The sequence below is a fragment of the Sander vitreus genome, chromosome 16 (genome assembly GCF_031162955.1).
Source record: "Sander vitreus isolate 19-12246 chromosome 16, sanVit1, whole genome shotgun sequence".
Lineage (NCBI taxonomy): Eukaryota > Metazoa > Chordata > Actinopteri > Perciformes > Percidae > Sander > Sander vitreus.
The window spans coordinates 13,515,788-13,540,124 of NC_135870.1; the positions used below are offsets into that span (position 1 = coordinate 13,515,788).

Consider the following 24,337-nt stretch of genomic DNA (forward strand, 5'->3'; position numbering starts at 1 on the left):
TGGGAGGGGGGACCTACCTCATCATGACCTCAATATCTAAAATCTTGGCTATGGCCCTGGATAGAACCAATTGGGATAATTTGCAGTTAAATCAATGCTTAATTTAAATTCCTATCAATTTGTCATCTGTGCTTCTTCTTTCTTCTTCTCAAATAGCCTACTAAAGTGTTATGATGTGGGGAATTTGGTGAGTGTAAGACTAACCTACATAGATGCCTCTTATGAAACACAGTGGGAGCTCAGTAAGTCTTGCTGACCTCTATTCTGTCACATCCTCTGTTGTGAGAACACAGTTCCATTATGTAACCAATGCATCACAGAGACACCATACAGCGATGAAAAAAAAAACATCATAAATTAATCTTTATCAAGCAATTTTAATAGGCAGATGTCAAGAAACAGCAAAGATACATCTAACAACAAACTGCTGACTGTCAGCGCGCACGACAGGCACGGCGTCTCCAGCGTCGTATTCACTCTCATATCAAAGATCATAAACAGTGGTGTAATCCCACACTTTGATCACGTGAGCACAAACTTGGTCAAATGGGAAGGCGAGTCTCGGTAGTAGCCTACCATGGGTAGTACGCTTCCGACCGCCATTACATTGCAATGCGTGGTGGGCTGGACCATCGTGCGCGAAAAAATGCAACAGCGGCGCTTGGCGTAAAGCAAACAGACACAGAGGGTGAGGATGACACACTCAGGCTACAGCTACACGCACACTTATGTACCGATAGCCTATAATAACACGCTCCGAGAGATAAACAACGAGGAAAAGGAGTCGCCGCTGAGGAAACCGTGCACATGTTTGAGGATTTAATTCAATAATCAAATCATTTCCCGAGAAGGAGGAAGATTCGCTTTTAAATGTCATGGTGGTTTATAGAGAAAAACAATCTGCAGCATGCACAATATTCGTTATGTCAATGATCGGCGCCAGACAAGGACTGTCACTTTAGCTTGAACTGTGCATTTAAATCTGATATTTTTTTTGTGCAACATTGAGGCTGTTGTGGCCGCGAGAGGACGTTTCGTAATGATATAAAACTGAAAGGAAGGAAGGATTTTTTTCAAACCTCGTTCTACAGAAGCCTGCTTGTCGTTTTCCTGGTGGCGGAGTATAAGAATAGTTGTTCTTGTCTGAACGCTTTGACTCATGCTTCGGAGCTACATGGGAACCCGCTCGACTTTGTCCGCCTTGCCACAGAGGAGCACCGGGGGCTTTTCTTTTTCAGCGACCCTTCGTCTGCGGTCCGTTTAATTGAAGAGCAACAGAGGGGATTACACATTCCTGTTCGCAGCGCCTGTTTTGTGTGAGGCAGACTGGGTTACATTGTGAGAGGAACGGTTGTGGTAAGAAAGAAGGCTATAAATAGCTCATGCAATTCTCGAAAACTATCACAAGTGGTGCATCAGATTGTGGAGCAGACGGAATCCGATATCCTGCATGTAAGGTCTCGGCTTTAAGTTAATTGTTTTGCAGAGCTAGCGAACGTGTATATCTATTTTTAAAAGAAGTTTTGACTCTTAATTTCGCCTTTTTTGGAACTGTTCCTCGGCGCGGAAGAAAGGGAGTCGTTTCCCCATGGATTATGCTCATTTAATGATGAAACTAACAGCGGAAAGATTGATATGGAAACAGGCTGATCTTCCTCTGTGTGTTGATTGAAATGGATACATTTTTGTGCGCTCCGTCTTTGACCAATGCTCACATTTGGAACCGCCTGACCTGGTTTGTAACAATGTTTTGATTCCCCACACACGCTTGGATTTACATTAGCCTACAACGTTATATCCGCTGGGGCTTCATGGATACATTCTGCACTTCTTTTTAAATACGCCCATTCCTCTGCCTGACCATCCCGAGTCTATTATCTGGACCTCTTGTGAGGTTATAAGCCTGCCTGTTTTGGCAGACTCGTACGGGAACCGATTTGTCAGCCCTGCTCGGTGTTTGATACCGATGTAGGATTTCGACATGCCCAGCGCTGACGACCCCAACGGCGGACGATTATGACTACAACAGCGAATTGGGTGGCTAACGGGGCAAGCCTTGAGGACTGCCACTCCAACATCTTCTCTCTGGTAGGCTACAGTATCCATAAACCATGCTCGTCAAAGACACGCGAGCCAGTTGTGATTGACAAGTCATAAGACCGTGGGAGGCACGCTTAAATGTGTGTCTGCTGTACAAAGGTGAACCATAGCTGATGTTGTTATTAGGTAATCATTAACACGGCAGGTTAATGGTCCAAAAACGACCATATTTCCTCTCTACGGCGTTTATAATTAGACATTTCAGCCCAGAGGCTAAAATCAACGTGATTTAAAAAGAACAACCGTTTATTATCTGATTCCAAGCCAAAACATATATCATAACGCTTTACATACACATTTCAAATGCTACCAAAACAAACTGACCACTTTATTTGTTATTTGTTATTATGTGTTTGCAGTTTTGGCATGGGTTTAGCAGATAAACAAATGATAAACACTAATTTCCCCCTAGCTCTTGCCCTTATCCTCCTCCCCTTTTAAACAATAATTTCAGTGGAACTCGGTTGCATTGCCAAGAAACTAACTTGGAAAGAAGGTGTACTGCTGCCTCTGTCAAATATTTCTACAGCCAGAGAATTATTATTTCTACGGGTTTTCTGATATTCAGTGAATACTACTGTAGTTGTGCTGATATACAAAAAATGGCTTATCAGTTTAATTATGGGAAGATTAGAGATGATTTTGTTTGAATGTGAACTGAGCAGCACACAAAAGCTATTTTTCAGATACAAATTGATGCAATAATAATGTCTCCCACAAAGGAAGGTTAATAAGATTTTGACAGACCGCTGCATGTATCAAGCACACAGCGGAAACAACACTTTCACACTGAAACTGTGTTTTTTGGACTCCACAGGCAGTATAATTTTTGCAGTAGTCATTGGTTTTGGGGGTGGAGGAGATTGAGCAGTGTCTTTTCACAGTTTTCATCCTGCAATCAGTGAGTTAACTGTCCTACTGTACTACAACAGGCAGCCAAGTGGAAAGGCATGTGGTAGACTGAGCTCAAGCACAGGCTGCTGAGAACCACAACAACATAGGGGTCCTGAGGGCTTTTTAGGTGATCATGCAGGTCGTCCACCAGCAACAGCAGCTGACCCCTGCTACCCTACACAGGTTACACCAAAGCTAAAGCAAAAGAAAAACGTGTCACATGTTAGGATTTAGATTTTCTTTTTGGTGGATAGAGAGGAGAAAGAAACTTTGTCGTTATCACACAGCTTGCAGAAATCTCAAACGTTTGAAACAAAGCACTGGCAGTTCTATCGCCTCGTTTTTCATTAGTGTTTTGTGACTGTAAGCAGGGATGCATTCAAAATAGTATCCTAAGCTACTGAAAAGCATCTTCTTTGAATTTTTGTGCACAGACACTGAAATAAATGTAAAAGCGCTCCAGTATCAGCCGTCTTAAATTCTCTCCGTCTGACATGTAACAGTCAAAAGCAGTGATTACGTCTCTGTCAACGTCTCAGTCGAAGTTATTCCCTCGTCAAACAAGCTTTCATTCACTCGCCGTGGCGTTGTTGGCCATGGTGCTGGCCCTGTGAACATCCCTTTCAAACTGAGACCATCCATCAGCTGGCTTGTTGAGAATATTTATGACTAGCTAGTGCCACAGCGGTTGCTCACTGGCAGGGCTCCTACAGGGAAGTCCAAGACTGAACAAAACACTAATGACACTTCAAGTGTCCTGGTTACAGAATATGACTGAGACAAAGAGACTGTGGGGACAGAAAGAGGGTTGCAGATTGCATCCCTCTGTCTGACAGAAAATTAATTGAGAACAGTTTTGATATTCTATTAATAATTGGAGATTTGTGTCTAGACAAAATGTCAAACATGCTTTTCTCTGTTTTTATTGTAAATGGAATACCTTTTGGGGGTTTTGGCCAACTTTCAGCAATTTGAAGATATCACCTTTGTTTCCAGGAAACTGATGGGTATTTGTATACGTTTTTCTGACGTTTTATAGACTTAACAATGGTTCAATCAATAGAAAAACATGATAATATATATATTAGCTGCAAGCATAACCCCTGTGGTTGCTATTTCTTAACCTCTTCATCCAGGTCACGATGGCTGTGTTTTTACGTAAAGGTCCCTTGGCTAACCAGTGAGCACTCTGGTCTGACAGCCTGCAAAACAGTATTCCAACATGCACTAGCCTCGGTCCTGGCACAGATTTACCGGCTGTTATTGCATCCCGCATCAATAAAAAGTGCCTTTTAGAAAGCATAAGTGCCCATACTGTGGGACTTTATTGGGACGCAGCAGATTACTGTCATGGGCTCTGTGAGGCCGGTGTCACATACTTGAGATCGCTGCCATCACACAACCCACTAAACAACTGTCTTGTGTTGCTGGTGATCATCCATCTGTAACAGAACGCAAACAAGACTCTTGTAAGTGGGAGAAAAGATCTGAGCTGGTGTGCTGCAAAGGAGGAGGGAAGGGTGGAGGACGAGAGGAGAAACAGGAATGTTTTCAGCCGAAGGAGTGTGTGAGACTGCAGCGGAATCTGTTTTCATTTTAGGAAAGTATTATGACTGATGTGCATTTCCTGACTGCTAGCCTCAGCCTATTTGAGAGAGAAATGATGAGATTGAGACAGAGCAAGAGAGAAAATTAAAGAGGGAGGAACGTAATGAGAGAGAGGGAGAGAGAAAACAGTCATCTTTCTGTGGACTGGGCCGGTTCTTACTATGCCGACTCGAGCCAGAGTCCCAGCCTGAATATGAAATGCATGGAGACAGTCAAGACCGTGTGTGTGTGTGTGTGTGTGTGTGTGTGTGTGTGTGTGTGTGTGTGTGTGTGTGTGTGTGTGTGTGTGTGTGTGTGTGTGTGTGTGTGTGTGTATGTGTGTGTGTAAAAACCATCTAGACTCTGGAGACAAACTTCAAACACCCATCACATTATGCACACACGGATGCATCCACCGACACGGAGAGGGGAAACAAATAAACACCCATATGCACACACAAACCTATGTATGCAACACACATGCACGCACATGCACGCACCAAATCTCCCACCACACTCCCATTTTTTATCTCCTTTATTTAGGTTGCGAATACATCCTATATCCCAAGGACGCAGGCTTGTACAAACATAGGCAGCGCCCTTAATTAAAGGACTTCCTCTGTCCCCTCGACAGAGTGCAACACTGGTAATTAAGTGTCCTCAAGTGGAGGTCTAATGTGATCAACTAAGAGGGGCTCGTTAGCCAAACTGTATTCCAATAGAGATCTTGCGTGTATAATAATGATGCTACTGTCGGCATGGAAATAAAGTGCTAAGAGACGAAGCAGAGGGAATACCATTAACAGCAGTGTCTTGATTTATGGCAGGTGAGTGGCCGTGCCTTGTAAGAAGAAGCAGGTAATCAGGGGTGGTGCCTGTTTTAATATAGGCTGTGTGCATTTCCTTGTCATTAATGGTGGTGGATATTGCAAGGAGGCTCAGGGATGAGAGAGAGGCAGTGGTTGGATGAAGTGTGTGTCATGATACAAAGGGCCAAAGAATCAGTCAAGTTGGAGCTCATACTGTAAATGGCTGGGAATCGTTTGTGCTGATACAATACCCGAGTGTTGGTACTAAAAGTTATTTTCGACATCTTTGAGAAATGTGAACATCTTTCCTTTACAAACCTCTTTGTTACATTAAACAAAAAAAGGCCAAATTTCTCAAATCTTAAACTAGAGTCTGACAAATAAATTGATGGTAAGCTACATGTAATTCTGGCTGATATATTGGATATTGTAGATATGTTGGTATTGGAGCATATGTTAGGTAACAATACATTGCTGTAGAGAATTGCAAACACTGTCATTTAGAAACCGTGTTAGAGTTTATTTTTAAAGTTTAAAATGTCTTGATCACAATACTTTGATAACCAGATTTAAAGTATCTGTTTATTTATATTATGGCTATATGTAAAAATATCCAGATTTTTGTATCCACTGTCTGTCAGGCTAGCAATATTCTATATTTTGGTTATTGTCAACAATTCTCATAAAAGACCAAATGTTTTTTTTTTTTTTGAGTTTTTAAAAAAGTAAATATAGACTTTTCTTTAAAAAAAAAAAAAAAAGGCTATATGATTTGACGAAATAATCTACAGTGCCCGTGTTCATTGTAAAGTAAAGGAGTCACTCAGGTCAGCACTGTGACTCGTTGATGTATTTTTAATAGTTTTTGGACAACAATGGAAGTCTAAGGCACAGGCACAGAGGAATGAAGATGCATCCGGCTTTGGCCGCAATTTTAAGCAGGATCAATTTATTGTTATTTTTGTCATTTACACAGGATTTCTTGGCAATTAGAAGATAAAAGATGATCACCAGGTGCATCATTTTAAGGAACTATCTGATAAGTAAACCTCACTATGAATCTGCCAGCTGTTGGTACTTGATATACATATTATTGAGATATCTAAGGATGACATTGAAACCGTGCCAGGTCCTCTGACACAAGGAGAGGATCGGTCCAGGTTTCCAAACATCACCCCCAGTCTTCGCTGCGTGCCCTATGGAGCAGCTCCATCTGGCTGCTTCTCACTCAACAGTCCACCCCCTACGCCCAACCTGTGCTTTTGGCTTCGCTCTCTTGCAATTTTGACAGCTAGCACTGTCTTCACCTTGAGTCTGTGTGGCGCCTCCCACTAATCTGCCCCTGTCACTGCTGTGGGAATCCCTTGTCATCGCAATAGGACACAACCCGGCACCGGCCCACCTGTGAGAACATGGCATTCTCTATGTCAGACGCACATACAGGGCCCTTTAAATAGTTTGCTGCCATATCAAAATGATTTGTGAACAAGGATTGCTCACTCGTTCCTCTGTTTTTACTACACATCTCTTTTTTTATGAAATTCTCCCAGAGTGTAGTCATGGATCTTATCTTAGCAGTAGACTTGTCAGGGCCCTGCCACAGAGGTGAAGAATGGTTCAAAGATGGACAGGAAGGAGGGAGGGGAGGGAAGAGTGAGGGAACCACCGCTGGTGCCAGAGCTGGAAATGGGACGGGATGGGCAGGAGTATTTTGGAGCATGGTGGCTTGAGTGTGAAATATGTAAGCCCTGCATTGCCAGCTGTGTTCTATTCTTAGTGCCCGCTGGTGTTCCTGCATGTGTCCAGGGTGACAGAAGGCTGAGTGGGTAAGGAGGATTTGTAGGAATGAGCAGTAGCTGGTGCTACCAAGTGCTTGTAATTGCTGAAAAGTTAGCTATTATCTGGCGTATGCACTGAGAGACAGATATATAGATAGATATGTACAGTGCTGCTGTTACTGTGTTTTAATTATGCTGAGTATAATCACCAAAATGTATTCGACTTACTCCTGTAAGCAGCAATTTAATGTTGTTGCTGGTTGAGGTGGAGCTAATTGGATACTTTACATATCCTGTTGGGTGATGATCATTTATGTTTTGTACTGCAAAGAAAACCTTTCTTAAAAAGCTATATTCATTAGTTATTAATATTGATGATAATAATAATAACTTTTATTTATATAGCGCCTTTCATGAAACCCAAGGACACTGTGGCTAAGCTAAAGAGGTTGTAGGCTGTGGCAAACAGGTGGTGTTTCAGGAGTGTTTTTTTTTTTTTTTAAATTTCCAGGGATGTAGCATTTTGGATATCTGCAGGGAGGGTGTTCCAGAGGGATGGTGCGGCAACACTAAAGGCTCTGTCTCTGAAGGTACAGAGTCTGATGTGGGGAATGGAGAGCAGGCCAGTGTCTGAGGACCGCAGGTTTCGGGGTGGGGTGTATAGATGGAGGAGGTCGGAGAGGTACTGTGGGGCCAGGGCATGGGATTTGTAGGTGAGAAGGAGGATTTTATATTTGATGCGGGACTTAATTGGGAGCCAGTGAAGGTGGATAAGGGTTGGGGTGATGTGATGCGCTCCCACGTCTTGGTGTGGGTGAGGACCCTGGCGGCATATTGACTGTCTTTAGTAATTTCAACCTGTTTAAATAGAAATCAGTTTCAAATTTGTTTCAGGAATTTCCTAGGAATTCAAATAAGAGAGCTCACTGCACTGTAGTCAAGAAAATTAGGCCTACACTTGACACTTCTCACTTGTTTTAAGAAAATATGATTTTTAGAACTCAATTATAGACAGAATCACTTGGTAAGGTTTGAGACTTTTACAATGTGTGCAGTATGTACAGAAAAGTTACTGGGAATTATAGCTGATAATAAATGCAGTGCAGTAAATAGTGCAATATTCTCCTCTAATATATAGTGGAGTTGTAGTAGTAAGAAGTATTGGTTTAAGCAGCATAACATGGAAATACTCAAGTAAAGTACAAATGCATTAGAAGAATTGTGCTTTGTGTTATTTTCCACCATTGATGAATTCAGTTGTTCCATCTCATGTAGCGAGACACATTTCCCACCAAACGGTGGTGTTTCTCCCCTACGGATTAACACCACTTTCCTCCAAACTATTACATTTTGGATGTGTGTTGCTACACTGCCTCTGGTCTGAACCCATAGTCTGAGGCCTGTTGTCTGATTGGTAGATACATTCCAGAAACAGATAAAACTTGTTTTCTATGATGATGCTGCTGCTCTCTGTGCCATCACACAATCTGTTTGCAATCTCTTCAGCTGACTGCAGACACCTTGACAAAGAGAATTTCTTTAAAGGGAGATACTGCCCTGCTTGTTACTGGGCAAATATTTCCTGCAAGCCAGACAGCTTTGCCAATATCATGGTTGGCTGGGATTCAATTGCAGTTAAAGCACACTTAGGTTAAAGGGTGTCTTTTAGAGCTGCAACACAAGGGGAAACAGAAAACATTAATTTTGGCTGCTGTGTTGTTGCAAATCCTAATTATCATGTGTCCATGTTCCATTGAGAGATTATCTGCGACCAATCAGACGGGTACTTGATGAGAACAAACACATTATGTGCAGACTGCTGATTTACAGCCATTTGTGGTGCATTGATTCTGCCTGCGCTGCCAAACGGCGATCTCTCTCATCTTGAATTAGGCAGACACCCATGATTTTTCAGATGCTAATGAAAATTTGTACAGCTCAATTTCAGTCCTGGCTTGCCTCACAGAATAAATGGACGTGGCAGTATAGAAGTGAGACACAAGGGGTTTGATAGAGTATTTACCAGGCGTGACTGACTGTGCATGGGCACGGTGGTGTTGGCAAAGATATGAACATGCTATGGTACCATTGTAGCTCTTGTAAAGAGTTAAGTGTTGAAGCTCTGATTGGCTGCCACTCCCACTTTGTAAGCAAACAACAGATTACAGACAGTAGCCAGGTGAGTTGCAGGTTAAACCTGTTCAGGTGTGACCTACGGTGAAGTTAATGGCTTGGCCCTGCCACCCACCCACACACACACACACACACACACACACACACACACACACACACACACACACACACACACACATATGCAGAAACAGGCATTGTGCTGCTTTCCAGTTTTTCCCCTTTTATATTTTGTTTATCTGATGTGTAATGAAACAAGGAGAAGTCATGCTGATGTATGCAACCCTGTCATTTTATCTGAAATGGCATCCCTGTGGAAAAAATCAATGCAGGAAATTACAAGCCAAATTAGATATTTTTCATACCGCTTATGCTCCATTTGCCCAATTTAAGGAACAATCAGACTATTAACTACTTGTAGGCATTTCAGAAGCCTCCATGCAGTGCTAATTGTACAATTACTGTGTCAAATTCTGGTAATCCCAGGACTTTCCTGATGCATGTATGACGTGCTCGATAATATCTTCAGCCAAATTTGAGCGTATGAATTCCAGCTGTAAGGGAACAAATGGAGTTGGAATGTAGCTGTGCTCAGGAGAGACAACATACAGAGTTGTGCAGTACACTCCTTTTTGATTTTTAGAGTAAAGAAAGAGACCACTGAAGTGCTTGAAATATTTTATTTTCACTGTAACCCTGGAGACAGAAATCTCAAAAATGTAATACCTTGCTGAATTCTTATAGATGTTGTATGTTGCCTAGCAACTGTTTAAAATTTTTTTTAGTTTCTCACTTTTGTGTCTTTTGTCTGTGTCTTGCGCTCATTTTTTCCTCCCTGTGGCTTGTCACGGTTAATTAAGTTACGCCAGAGCCACTAGTAAAGCAGAAACTGGTTTATTTATTTGCACGTTAATAATTTAGGCTAAGCAGGGCCACTGCTTTAGCCTGTCCCATAATGCTTTAAAAGCAGCCTGACTCTGCAGCTTTGTGTTGTTTTATTTGCCAATGGCTGGAGATCTTGTCAGCTGTTTGAGATGCTGCAGTGCACTGTACACAATGTCTTGCTGTCCTTATTGGTCTTCCGCTGCGGTCGCCTCCTGCCTCCCGCCTCTCTTTGTGTCAGGTGAGAAGTCATGGCTTGATGGAGGCTTTCTGCAGCGTGATTGGCAGGTCTATCCGTCACTCAGCCCAGGGGACTCTCGCTGCTCTAATTAGGTCGCTTGGCTTGCTCACCTCCCAGGGCTGGATGCTACAGCAGAACACATATCAAATGACGGTCCCTTGTTTTGTAGGGACTTGTAAAGGTGGCAGCACAAGGCAGAGGAAAGGCATCTGTTTAGTGTCTGCAGCCCCAGAGGCCTTCTTTCTACACCTGTTTGGTGCTTTTGTGTTGCTCTCGCTCCCTCACAAGTGCAGTAATGTGCATCGCTCTTCATTTGTGGTGTAAAATGCCAGAGGGGAGCACGACACCTTGTGGGTTAATTTGATTTCAGTGGGTTAATTGATGAAGGGGGAGTCGTTGCCTGTTCTGATTCCTGCCACTGCCTCTTCTAACTGGTGACTTCTCACTGCTGACTTAGCAGCACAGCCACCCCATTCTTCATTGTCTTTGTTTATATTAGTTTTTTTGCACTTGATGTTTCATTAAACTGCTTCAACGTGCCAGCACTAAATAGTGTAATTAAACTTGTAATACTTAAGATTTCACTCCTGGTTGATGGTGTCTGCTTTTCCATAATGCCATGAGCACCACCATCGGATTTCATGCCATGAATGCTGCAAGTAGTTTGCCACACAACAGAAGAGAGTTGGTCTTTTTTATTTAGAACTGATCTGCTGTTAAAAGATTCATGTCCTGTGACTGCTTCACAATAAAAGCTTCCCCGTGTTTCGTTGAATGCTTTTTAATTCTGAACTAGCAGAATGAACAGTAAACGGTAATGCAGGATTACATATATGTATTTGTATACGTTTTGTTTTCTATGCATATGTAGGCAATTTGAATCGAGCACGGAAATGGCGGACTCCGCCACAAACAATGATAATTTCTATATAGAGAGATAATTCAGAATGTAAATACATTGGTCAAAAATGCAGACCATAAATAGAATCTCAAACAGGGTTTGATTTCAAGAAATCCTGAAGGATTTTAACTATTAACCAAGGTGTTTCTGCTGAAACTTCAAATAAGTTGTATTGGTTCAATTCTATCTATTAGAAATAATTCAATTACACCCTGTTCTTTGACATTGAATGAAAGAGAGATAGATAGTGTTGCATGTGTCTGATAAAGACTGCGAGTCATCACAAGCGATCTGAACACACCCCAAATATTGGCAGCTTGTCAAGTGTCTAAACTGATTTGACGTTGATGAGAAAGCTACGCCACTCTGACAGAATAAGTGTTTCACTTGTGCCAGAGTAGGTAAAACTGCTGATACAAGCTGTCTCTCAATTGCATTAAAGTGCCTCCTTTGTCAGACTATCAGACTGTGAGGCTCTTACACCATTGTGAGATTCCTAAAGAAGTGGCGTCTCTCATATGCTTTCTGTCAGCTCTGATAGAGCACAACACACTTGAAAATGTCCACATCAGCTGCAATTCTGATAGAAAAGTGTCCTTAATAAAGCTCAAGGATCTGCATATTACCAGTCTAAATATAGTTTTTTATTAACTTCTTCTGTAAACATTTTTTACGTATTTCGCATTAAGTTAGCTTCACGTATATATTGATGTATTATTAAAAGTCATGAAAGTGAAAGTGCTCTACAAGTACAGAGTTGTGTTTAAACATGCTGTCAATACACGCCTTCCTCTGTCCCAGGCAGCTGCAAAGCCTTGTCTGTGTGGAAAAAGTCCAACACAAACATACATTCAGCTGCATGTTGGGAAGTTTAAGTGGTCCATTCAAAAGGTCCCACAAGTTTTTTGAGAAAGAACAGGAGGAGCAAAAAATATTTTCAGTCTGCAGAAGCATTCCTGTAAAGTGCATGTCAAGTGTGTTTTCCTCTCAGCGCTGATATCTAAGTAGCGGAGGTTTCCTCTGCATTGTAAAGCTCCTGTGCTTCAAACAATATGCAGTATATATCGTATGAATGTGTCTTTTAGACCTGCAATATGACAAACCTTTTGATTCTCTTTTCTGTTGAAGTCATATGGTTTATCCAGTACTTTCTGTTTGAGCAATGTATGCCAAAGATTAGTCAAGTTCTGACTTCCATATTTTCCTTTGATTACTACCACATGTCTGGTGCACTGAAGATGACCTCTGGTTGGAATACAGATTAGGTTTTTCCGAGTCGGGGCTCAGTTCACCTTATATATACAGGAAATTGTTTTTAACTCTCTGGTTTTAAGATTAGATTCCTATTTGAAATCAATGTTCAAAGAATACAAAAGCATGTAAAGTAATAGATAATCCATTTAACTGCCAAAAACTGAAAAAGGGGATTTGAATAGACGGAACACTCTTCCATCTCCTCTGTGCTAACGCAAAAAATATTCAGGAAACATAAAGTTATCTTTTCTCTGTTTACTAGACAAAAAGACATTAAGAGAGGAATAACGCAAAGGCGAGAGAGAGAGCGTGAGATACTCCCGGCTGTATTCAATAGGCATCCGTGTGACAGTGAGAGAGTGCTGAGAGATGAGAGGGAGAGTGGAGACAAGAAAGATAATAGAGGTGAGTGTGAGGTCAAAGCTTTGGTCCATCTTAGCAATGGGAGGAAAAGCTCTTGGTTTTGGTCCTGCACTCAATCAGAAATTGAACCAGCTAACCAACAGAAGTGGAGTGCTTGGTTTATTGACAGTGAAACAAAATCCACGTCTTTTTCTTTGAACTCTTGCCTTTTTAGTCTTGGGGTAGTTTTTAAAAGAGACGGAGACTGCTGCCTGGAATAATTGTTGATTTGCTCTTTCGCATTTTGGATGGCGAGGAATTTGCTGCCATCTTAACAAACGTACATATAGATTCCCTGTTTCACTGAACGCATACTGTAAGCATCAGCACCGCTCATGACACAAAAGGACATTTCTGTCAAGTAGAGCTGGGCAATATATCGATATTATATCTATATTGTGATATGAGACTAGATATCGTCTTAGATTTTGGATATCGTAATATCGTGATATGACATAAGTGTTGTCTTTTACTGGTGTTAAAGGCTGCATTACAGTAAAGTGATGTACTTTTCTGAACTTACCAGACTGTTGTAACTGTTCCATTATTTGCATTTTCCCCACTTAGACATTATGTCCACATTACTGATGATTATTTATCTAAAATCTAAGTGTGAAGATATTTTGTTAAAGCACCAGTTGTCAACCCTAGAATATCGCCGCAATATCGATATCGAGGTATTTGGTCACGAATATTGTGATATCTGATTTTCTCCCTATCGAGGTATTTGGTCACGAATATTGTGATATCTGATTTTCTCCCTATTGCCCAGCCCTACTGTCAAATGTTTTTTTGCAGATTAATGAGAGTAAAATACAAATTGGCCTATAAACACTACTTATCGGCCAGTGCATGGTACAATTCAGCATCCGATTGGTGGACTTGGACTATCTATATAATCTAAGTTTAAAGTCTGCACTTTTTTACCTTACATTTTATGACTAACAATGAAAGAACTATTGCAAAAATGATTAAGTGGGTGTGTGTGGGTGTGGGTGTGTGGATCTGCCTAGGAGTGCGTGACTGCAGCCCTGTTCCTCTTCCTGCAACGTTGCCACAGCTTATTCTCCACAGGGGTTCAGCAGGGTTTTAGGTTAGTGCTTTACACATGGCCAACAAATACACAGAACCTCTGTTTGAAAGCAGCCTTTGGCCAGTTAGCGCAATATTCCACCTGAAAATACAACTTGTTCAGTCACATTTCTGCACTAGAAAGTGAGCACATTTTGCCTTAAAGCCTCCCTCCACTGTAAATGAATTATTCTAGTTCTCTTACAAATGACAGAGTTGATGTGATGAATCAAATCTCATTATGCAGCAAGGAGAGAAGACTCAAACGTGGTGTTATCTGAAGTCCCTTAAGAGTGCCTTGCCTTACAGTATATATCCTTTAGGCAAACAAAAACAGCAGTTGCTGACATCATGACAAGGTTGATTCACTCATCATTTGTCCACCACCTTAGACCTTCCTCAGTACAATGGCCCTTTAATGTTAACCCTCTGGGGTCTGAGGGTATTTTTTAGACACACATGAATTTGACTGTCAGCTGACTTTCATCTGACAACCTCACAACTTAAAACACATAGAATCATAGGGCTTCACCAAGATACATTGATTACTAAATCAAAAATGTTCATTTCCCACACCACTCAAGAATGAGTCGTGGTTATTTTTACTGCACTTAAATTTTTGACCATCCCTGTGCAGAATGATGTATGTTTAGTTTGGGGTTCGGGGCCTTGCTGAAGGGCACCTCGGCAGTGCCCAGGAGGTGAACTGGCACCTCTCCAGCTACCAGTCCAAACTTCGTCCTTGGTCTGTGCGGGGCCTGATTCGGCCATCCTTTTTTAAAGTAACAACTATAGGGTGGAGTAAGGGTGTCACGATTTCAATTTTGAATAAAAAAATGGAATCGTCGATGCTGCCACGCCCCCATGTCACGTCCGGTCGGCTTGCCAAGCGGAAAAAAACGCACGTGTTGAAGTGCTGCGAGTCAACCTCCTCTAACTTAGCTACAGCCAGTCAAAAGATAGCATGGCAACTGCAGATGTAGACCCCCTCCTCTTTCGCTGAAGTCGCTGGTGTGGAAGTATTTTGGATTTCCAGTGAGTTATGTTGACAACGTTTGCGGTGTCGACAAAAAAGCCACAGTTTGCAAGCTCTGCTATGTGCGTGTACCATATTCTGTGTGTTTACCATTGCACATTAGCCTAGCAGCTAGCAGAGTTTCCTTCTGCTAATAGCTTAATCCCAACAAAACCGCACGGTTGAATTTCAGCCTGCATTAACGTTTTGTAGCCTACAGTATATTGGTTATATTAGAGAGCAACAAGTTAGCGGACTGCCGAGTCGCCCTCTCTGCTCTCTGACTGCTCAGCTGCTGTGCTGCCGCTGCGAAGCGTCTGCCCTCGCAAAGCCCGTCTACGGAAAGCCTTTTCACTCCCTATTCAGCCCCTTTGTACCGAATTTGGTTGCAGTTCCACCAGAGTTCCACTGGGGGTGATCACAGGCGAGTGCAAACTGAATGGGACTCTATGGAGCTAGACGGCTAAATTTGTCTCTTTCGCCTGATTGTCGTTGAGAAATCTCAGATTTGATTGTAGCTTTTGCAAGTTCAACATGGATTATAGGTCAAAAGTTGAATGAACGAGTACTTGTGTCCTTTTGATTTCTTCGAGGTTGAGTCGTTGTTGCCCATAACACGCTAGCATTCTGCTAATGAATGCTGATTGGTCAGTGAAGGACTGATTACGATCGGAGATCCCCGCTTGACGGCATCCGAAGCAGAACCAGAATGTCAGAGTGAATATTTCGCAAACTTCTTTCTAGCACATGTATTAACAGGGAGAGCCTAACCTGTCAGCTGTGTTGTCGATGCCTCGAGAGGAAAAAAAGAAGTGACAGAGCTTGCCGTAAAGCAGTATCTCTGGCCGTATATGTATATGACGTCATTGACATTTTAAAAGGCTTTTTAGAACAAAAAAAGCCACTTTAAAAATGTAACACCCAGCAGTGTGTATTTTCTTAGCCTCCCCTTTCGAATGCAACGTTCAAATTACTAGACAAAAAATGATATCCTGAGAAAAGTGGATTTTGAGGGGTATAGCTCCATAGAGTCCCATTCATTCTGCACTGGCCTGTGGGCGCCCCAAGTGGAACTCTGGTGGAACTGCAACCAGTTCAGAAGCCGGAAGTATGGAGAGAGTGAAACTTTTTCCCTTATTAGAAATTCTTTGGCCCTCTGCATTGTCGGCAAACTTTTTTTTTTAATTTAATTAAATTTTGTTATTAACTTTATTGATAAATTGTCAAGTTTCCAATTGACTGGAGATATGTTATTGTTGTGTTGTTAATGAATGTTTTAAATTTGACAATGTAGTGTGGTACATTGCTAACAAAGGTCAGATATTATATTGCATAAAAGTCTAGTCTATAAATGGCATAGCAACCTATGCTAAAGCAAAATATGTAAAAATTGAGAATTGAATCGAACCGTGACCTTAGAATCGAAAATGTAATAAAATCAAGGATTTTAAGAATCGTGACACCCCTAGGGTGGAGTGCTGTGAAATTGTGTACAGACAGTCATGGTCCCCAGAGGAGGAATCATACTGACTTTTTTGATGCCCTGACCTTTTCTCAAGCACATTTGTGGCTTTGATTGAAATGTGAAAATTTGATTGGATTGCCATGAAACTTGGTGCCCACATTCATGTTATCCTCAGTATAGTCTCTCATTGCCAGACCTTCCTCCACCGTGCTGCGGAGGAGGGTCTGGCTATTCCACAAAGCATTCCGTGATGGGAGAAAAACGTCCTCTGGTTTATTGGCATTTCTTTAAACCATTCACAATCGTCTTGGGCGGTGCTAAGCCCCGGACACAGTGACGGTGACTCTGCAAAATAGCCTCGGGAAGGAACTTGTTTTGGTGGAACATGTGTACGTTCAAAAGTTGTTTTAGTTGTGCAACAGAAAACTCAGATTGGACAGATAGTCTAGCTAGCTGTCTGGATTTACCCTGCAGAGATCTGAGGAGCAGTTAACCATAGTCCTCATAAATCCACCAGAGTTTAGAATGCCAACACAAAGAGAGTAAGGTGTGGGACATCCGTCTTAAAAAGAGGGACATCTGGCGGAATTTCTGGCGGCACCTGAACAATCCCGGAAGTGGAACGTCGTTGATATCAACTACCCTCAGAATAAATTGTAATAACTCTGGTGATCTCTTAATTTTTCATCTAGCAGCAGCATCAGGTCAAAATTTGATTTTGTAAAACAATAACGACATTCCCATCAGCCTCAGCTGTACTATGTGTTTATTGCTAATTGGCAAACGTGTTAAACTAAAATGGTGAACATTGTAAACATTATACCTGCTATACAGCAGCATGTTAGCATTGCCATTGTGAGCATGTTAGTATTTAGCTCCCTGTGCCTGAGTACAGCCTCACAGAGCTGCTGGTGTGGCTGTAAACTTGTTAACATTGTCTTGGAAGAACCCTATCAGACTCAAATTAGTATTCCAAGCAGTATTTTTATATGTTGAAAAACATGTCTGGAGGGGATCTTTAACAATTAATTCTCCAGAGAGCATGTGTTGTCTTATAAAACCAACAACTGGTATGCCTTTATTGTGAATATTGTTTTTTGATATTTCACTTCTCCTCGTCTCCGCTCCTGATTCAGTAGCAGCAGACAGCTGTCTCAAACAGCGGAGGAACCTTTGACATTGACTGGGAGTGACGAGGTAGTGCAAGCAGATGTCTTCCTCTTTGCTTTGGGAGAAACAGCATCCTTGACCTTGTCATGGCTAATTTTAGGGCTTGGCTTATCACAGTGCCAATGTTTATATCTCCTATTACATACACTGTCATTACAGGAGGGACATGCTTGTAATTATGGGTGCATGCTGCAGTCAGGATGTTCCTGGGGGTCATGTGCATACCTCTGTGTACACTCACATATAAGATGCTGCGGTGTATGTTTTTATTACATGCACAGGCTTCCTCAAAAGCATGGTTTTGGCTGGATTTTTGATTCGGACACAACCCCTGCAACCCTTGCTTACACACACTGAAAAGACACACAAGCTTCCTTGGTCCCTCTCTTTACGGGTATCAAAGCTGTGGAGCCTCCTTTTCTTCATTCACTCAAAGACACTGCAGGCTTTAATTTTTTTTTGCGCTGCTCTTTTCCACCTGTCTCCCTGTTAAAATGGGTAAGTATTTTTTCCTCTCTCAACTGGTCTTGGATGTCTTGGCTCCCTAGCTAGTGTGCCAAACACGATCCTCATAGCTGGATGAACACAGGAGAGTAGGGTAGCGCGACAACACACCAAGAGATTTCCCCCCCTCTGACCGCCAAATCTCTGTCCTGTTCAACAATGCCTTTTGTGCACTCGACTCATCCATGCAGAAACACAAACACAAGGACACAAACTAACACGGAAAAGAGTTTGCCAAAGCACACATGCGCATCACAGGCTGACTGACGGTTGTATATTTTTGCTCTTTTGCATATGTATGCTCTTTTGCAAAATGTAAAATGATGGAGGTAGAAGTTTGGCTCTTTCACTGGCTCATCACTAAATGTAGCACGGTAGAGAGCCTCCACGCCCAAGTCTGCAATAGGCAACATAAACACCTATCGCCCCATTAGATTAAATGGAGAAGATGTCAGTTATTGGGCCGGGCTCCAACCATTGACCCTGCCACTATTTCCTCTTCTCATGTCTCTCTCACTCTCTGTAGCTCCCTCCTATATTTCAGTGCTGTCTCTCCTGTAGTTAATTCCCTGCATTTCACTCAAGGCCATCCTTTATGTCTATCTCTTATGTCTCGCCGTCACTCTCCACCTCTTCTCTCCACAATATCCTATCTTGACAGCATCAACAGCAGCAAGTCAAGGTGTCTAGATACAGTTATAAGAACACAACAGGGAGACGTTAAATGTGCTGAAACATTTGCACAACAGGATCATAGCTGTGTAACCAGGAAGCCAGTAAAAATGTAACATAATTGGGCAGAGTCTGTGCAATTATTGATTGAAACAACTTGTCTGATGGTCTCCTTTTATATGCAAGAAATCTATGTACACTAAAGTACAATACTTAAAGGTTAACACAACACTAATGAAGCTTCTATAACATTATGGATTCATGCATAATGGTTGTTTCATTCCATCTACAGGATGGGAGATAAACGTTAGAAAGTGAGATAAAAACATGCTTCTTGAATAAAAATAATTAATTGATATACAATTCCATATAACAGTTATGGTTGTAACTAATTATTTTCAGTATCAGTTAATCATTTAATTTTTGGTCCATAACATGTCACATCATAGAGAAAAATGTTGTCACTTTTTCCCAATGCCCAAATATTAGTTCAGTTCAATTTACCATGATTTAAAACAGAGAAAAGCAGCACATCAGAGAAGCTTGAATGAGAGAATATTTGGTGTTTTTGCTTGAAAAATTACTAAAGTGATTAATGGTTATCAAAATGATTGCGGATTAAGTTTTCTGTTGGTTGACTTATCAACAAATCAACTAATTGTTTCAGCTTTTACATTACATTTAACAGTGTTTGGACTGAAGATAATGCGAAATGACTTCATTAGTCACTGCACATAATAACAATGCTGTATTATATTTTAAGGTAAATGGACTGCTTACAGCCTTAATCATTACCCTCTCTCCTCCTGCAGGCGGAGTTAACGGGCATTAAATGGCGTTGCTACAGCTTTCGCGGCAGCGGAGAGTACGGGCCGGTGATCTCGGCCCCGGCCCAGGACGACCCAGTTCTGCGCAGCTTCATGCGCTGCGTGCAAGCCAACCTGCTGTGTGTATGGCGGCGCAAAATCAAACCGGACTCCAAGGAGCTGTGGATCTTCTGGTGGGGTGAAGAGCCCATCCTCTCGGATGTCATTCATCATGAGCTGGAAGGTGAGAAAGAGAATGAAAGAGCTTCTATCATCTCAATTATTTTTCCATCACATCGCTCTTCACTTAAGCTTCCGTTTATGCTCTGAAAGTTAGGTTAAAGGCTTTAATTTTATGTTCGCTTTTGATTAGGTTGCACTTGATAATATAGACTGAAAAGTGATTACGTGGAATAAAGTCGTGGTTTTAGCGGATTGTATGTAAAAGGACTGAGAATAGTGAAATATGTGTTGTGTGTAGACGTACAACTGAGATGTAGGAGTGGCGAATAAATGTTAGTGTTATGGTGTAGCATAACACCTGTATGTTATACAGGAGCTGTATTGTCTGACATAGAGCAGGGTTCAGTATTATGTAAATTCAAGTTGTTTAGTCTGCTGCAGAATCAAGCTGCGTGCTGTTTGTTTAAAATGTGTAGGGCGCATTGATCTCGTCCTATATTTGAGCTTCATATAGCACATATCTGAAAAGCGTTTGCTTTGCAACTCAAGTGTTTATATGCTGCTTCAGGACTATCGCTATGATGAAGCACACAGCAATTGAGATTTTCTTCGCCAGTATTAAGTGTGTGTGTGTGTGTGTGTGTGTAGTGAAAATTACACTGCGATATCTCACTTGAGAGAGTGCTACTGTCAGCAATATTGTCCCTATTTATAGAAACATTTTCATTATCTCCCTGAGCATGTGTGTAGAAGTCTAACATATCGACTGAGCCTCTGGAAGACAGGGAGAGGAGGAAACAGGAGAGGGATTATATTGGGTTTGGTTTAGCAGAACAACAGTCAAGAGGAAAAAAGATGGAATATTGGATGGAGAGGTTAAAGCGATAGTGAGGATATCAGCCCTCAGTTACCTATAAAAGCTGACTTGATGTGAAAAGGCTTCACAGGCACTGCAGCACACATTTGACAGATGTTCTTACTGCTGTTGGGGAGAGCCTTCAGATTGCACAAGCATGTGTAATAGAGACACTGTGTAGCTATGTCTCCAATCCTCTAATAGCAAATAGTCCAACTCTGATATGATATGGCCTTTTTGATAATTTAATTTTGCTCACTGAGCGATCAAAAAAATCACAAATTGTCAATGTGGTGAGTACAGAGTGGCAATTTGGCATCCAGAGCAAAATATTATTACAAGAAGCCACATAACAAGTATGTAGCAGTGTGAAATGTTAGCATTACCTCACCAATTTGCAAGCTGTTAGCTGGCGGCCAGACTTGTAAATTATGACTCCCTTTGAGTAGCACATTGAGGTTTATAAGGTTAATAATAATTCTGGCCTATTTAATTACATTTTACAGCTATTGATTACTGAGGATAGAAGATGTGTTACTAGTCTGAGGATTTTGTCGCTATTTGTTTATATATCTATGCAGACCATGGAGATGTATTCTGCTATAGAGTGCTAATTTGATATTGGTCTTCAAGTCTCAATTTCATTTATTTACACAGAAAAAATCAAGTGAAGTCATAATTTTTTGGGAGGAATAGAGTTTAAAAGAATTAAGTGTGAATGCTCTGACTTTAGGCCCAGCTACATTTTGTCTTGTCATGTTGGGATCTCTTATGTGTCACATTAAGGGCTGCAACTAATGATTATTTTTATAATTTGCCAGTCACTTAAATGATGAACCGATGAAGCGGTTTATGAAACTGTGAAAACAAAATCAAAATCTTGTTAGTTTAAGTTGATCATCAGATGTCTTGTTTTGTCAGGTCAACCAAAACCAAAAAATATTCAATTTACTCTAATGTTAAGACAATGAAAGGCAACACATTCTCTATTGGGGAGCGAGGAGCATTTCACATTTTTGTTTAAAAAATGACTATAAAAGAAATCAATTCTTAAAACGACATATGGACAGTCCAGCATACATTGGGCTGCTATGAAGAGCCTGTGTTAGTGTGAAGGGTCTCTTGAGGCGGATTAATAACACACACACACACACACACACACACACACACACACACACACACACACACACACACACACACACACACGCTGCATACAATTATGATAATAAGGCTTCTTTACTTCTCTTGTAACATCTCTCATCCTTATTTAGCATTGAAAATAGCACTTGGGGTGTGAGAAGGAGTTGATAATTGTTAATTAAAGTGAAGCTGGATTTCCTCCAAATTAGAATCAGTTGTAACACAGGGAATATCAGTGTTTTACTGAGTCTTAAAGAGCTACGCACCTGAATTTTCTATTCACTGTGGGAATGTTTTCTGTGTAGATTTCTCGCCCTCATGTCGCCTTGACCTCTTCCTCTCTACTCTCTCACCTGTCAGTCTGGTCCTCGTGTGATTTCTCCCTTTCTGTCTGTTCATTGCTCTGCATGTTCTCTGGCTGACAGCTTGTTACATGAAAAAAAATCTATTGATGTGCGCTAACCTTAGATGCTGTTTACTGTATAAAAGCAGATATGCAATATTAGAGCTGAAATCTTCAGTTTGAATGCATTGTTTGTATAATGTGGAAAATTGTTTATACCTCACAAAATATTTGTGCAATTATTTTTCTATTATTGTGACAAATTGTTCAGTTCAAGTGGTATTATGATATTTCAGATTCTCTTGGGAATTTTGCTCTTGCTTAGTGCTGATATATTCATATGTGGGGACTGCAGTAGAGATAAATTTACTCAAGTACATAACTGTCCTTGAGTAAATGTAACTGACCTTGACTTGAATATTTCCATTTTATGCAACTTTATACTATGAAATATTGTACTTGTACTACATGTATTTATTATATATATTATATATTTATATAGTTTAACAGCTGTAGTTACTTTTCAGATTAAGATTGTACTTAAAGACGCATGACAATCTTACAAAATACAATACACAGTTAAAGATCAAACTGGTGGTTCTTCGACCAAAAAGCTGTGTCATGCGGCTTCTTGTCACGTTTTAGATGTCATTGAGTTAACAACTCAACCAAAGAATCAGTTCCCCTTTAAACTTGTCACATGGTTTTAATTAAATACTTGTTTGATTTGAAATACAGGTTTTACTTGTAGTAGTGTTTTTACACTGTGGTATTGGTACTTTTACTCAAGTACAGGGTCTGAGTACTTCTCCCACCCCTGGTTGCTCTTCAGTTTTGGTTCCAAGTTTACAATGGGAAGTTACATTCACATTCAAAACGTCTGTTAAATACAGCAGTAGACTCACTACAGTGTGAGTATTTAGTTTCACTTTCACCTCCTTCTCTTTAAAACAAAAAGTCATCAGTCACAGTCTGCCCCAATGTTGGTCCCATTCTGCAATATATAGAATCTGACAGTCCATTGCTTTTCAATGTTGTCTGTTGATCAAATTAAACTGAGAAGCCAGTTGTAACAAATGAACTATTGTTATTGCTAAAACATGTCAGATCCATATAGGCATGTAGAAATGGAAAAAGAAATAGGCATGTTTTTGTTCTTACTCATCCATTCAGAAATGCTAATTTACACACATTTGACTAAACCGCTAAAGCTGTCGCCTCCTCAGGCACATTCAGTGAGAATAATCAGCAGGTTAATTATGTTTAAAGTCATATAGAAAAGTCATATATTTATATTTTAAATTAGCTGGCTAGATGGCTCAGAGTGTTCACCCGTTCACTGCTCTTCCAGCAGAGCAGTGAACGGGTGAATTTTCAGAAGATGTGTTTGCCCTGTGATGGTGAAGAAGAGGATGTTGCCTAACATCCCTTACACAACAATAAGAGAAAAAAAGACGTTACAATTTTACAGTCAAGTCCAGCTTAAAAAAAGAACTGCTATAATTGCAATTTCTGATAACCATAACACACATTAAAAGTGGCAAAAGTGTTAAACAAATACACCAGCTCAGAAAAGTTTGTTTTTTCAAGTAAATGAATGTAGAAAAATGCAACCTCATTATATTTACACTACATTCATTAGTTTTCAGTATAGCCGCCGGAAGCTATTGGACATATATCATTAATATAAACTGTGTTGTAACCTGGAAACTGTGAGGGGTCTCGTATTTACTGCTATAACAGGTGGGATTAGTGGTCAATTTAGTTCAGCTAGCAGAGAGAGGGTGCAGAAAGAGATGTTAGGTTGATTTAGAAATAATAGCAGTCGAGAGGACAAATGGAACACACAGAGTAAAGCCTTCACAGCCAAAAAGGTTGATATCAATCCCCCTAAAAATATGAATGTGTAAGCCATTATTTATAAATGATATATTTGAAACGCTCTCCCTGTGTAAAGGGTCTTATACACTAGACGCAGCCCAGCTGGCGCGTGCATATGTGACGTCATGGGATCGCCGTGACTATTTATACCCGCGCTGGTGCTCATGACACTAGTTGCAGTCTTCTCCTGAACAGAGGTGGCGCTAATGAGCAAAGGCTACAGATGTTGCTCTTTCTACGGACTAGAAGAAGA

General features: G+C 41.0%; 1 protein-coding gene across 5 annotated transcripts in view; it reads left to right on the top strand.

Moving 5' to 3' along the window:
* The first annotated feature begins 984 nt into the window (after positions 1 to 984).
* Positions 985 to 24,337, top strand: part of LOC144531919 (mediator of RNA polymerase II transcription subunit 13-like) — a 74,574-nt gene continuing 51,221 nt past the window's right edge. For 4 of the 5 annotated variants that reach the window (XM_078272324.1, XM_078272325.1, XM_078272326.1 and 1 more), the window contains exons 1-2: positions 985 to 2,088; positions 19,688 to 19,925. In XM_078272324.1, the coding sequence (XP_078128450.1) occupies positions 2,017 to 2,088; positions 19,688 to 19,925 (310 nt within the window). In that variant the 5' untranslated portion in view covers positions 985 to 2,016. The remainder of the gene's footprint in view (positions 2,089 to 19,687; positions 19,926 to 24,337) is intronic. The other variant, XM_078272328.1, reaches the window with a different exon arrangement.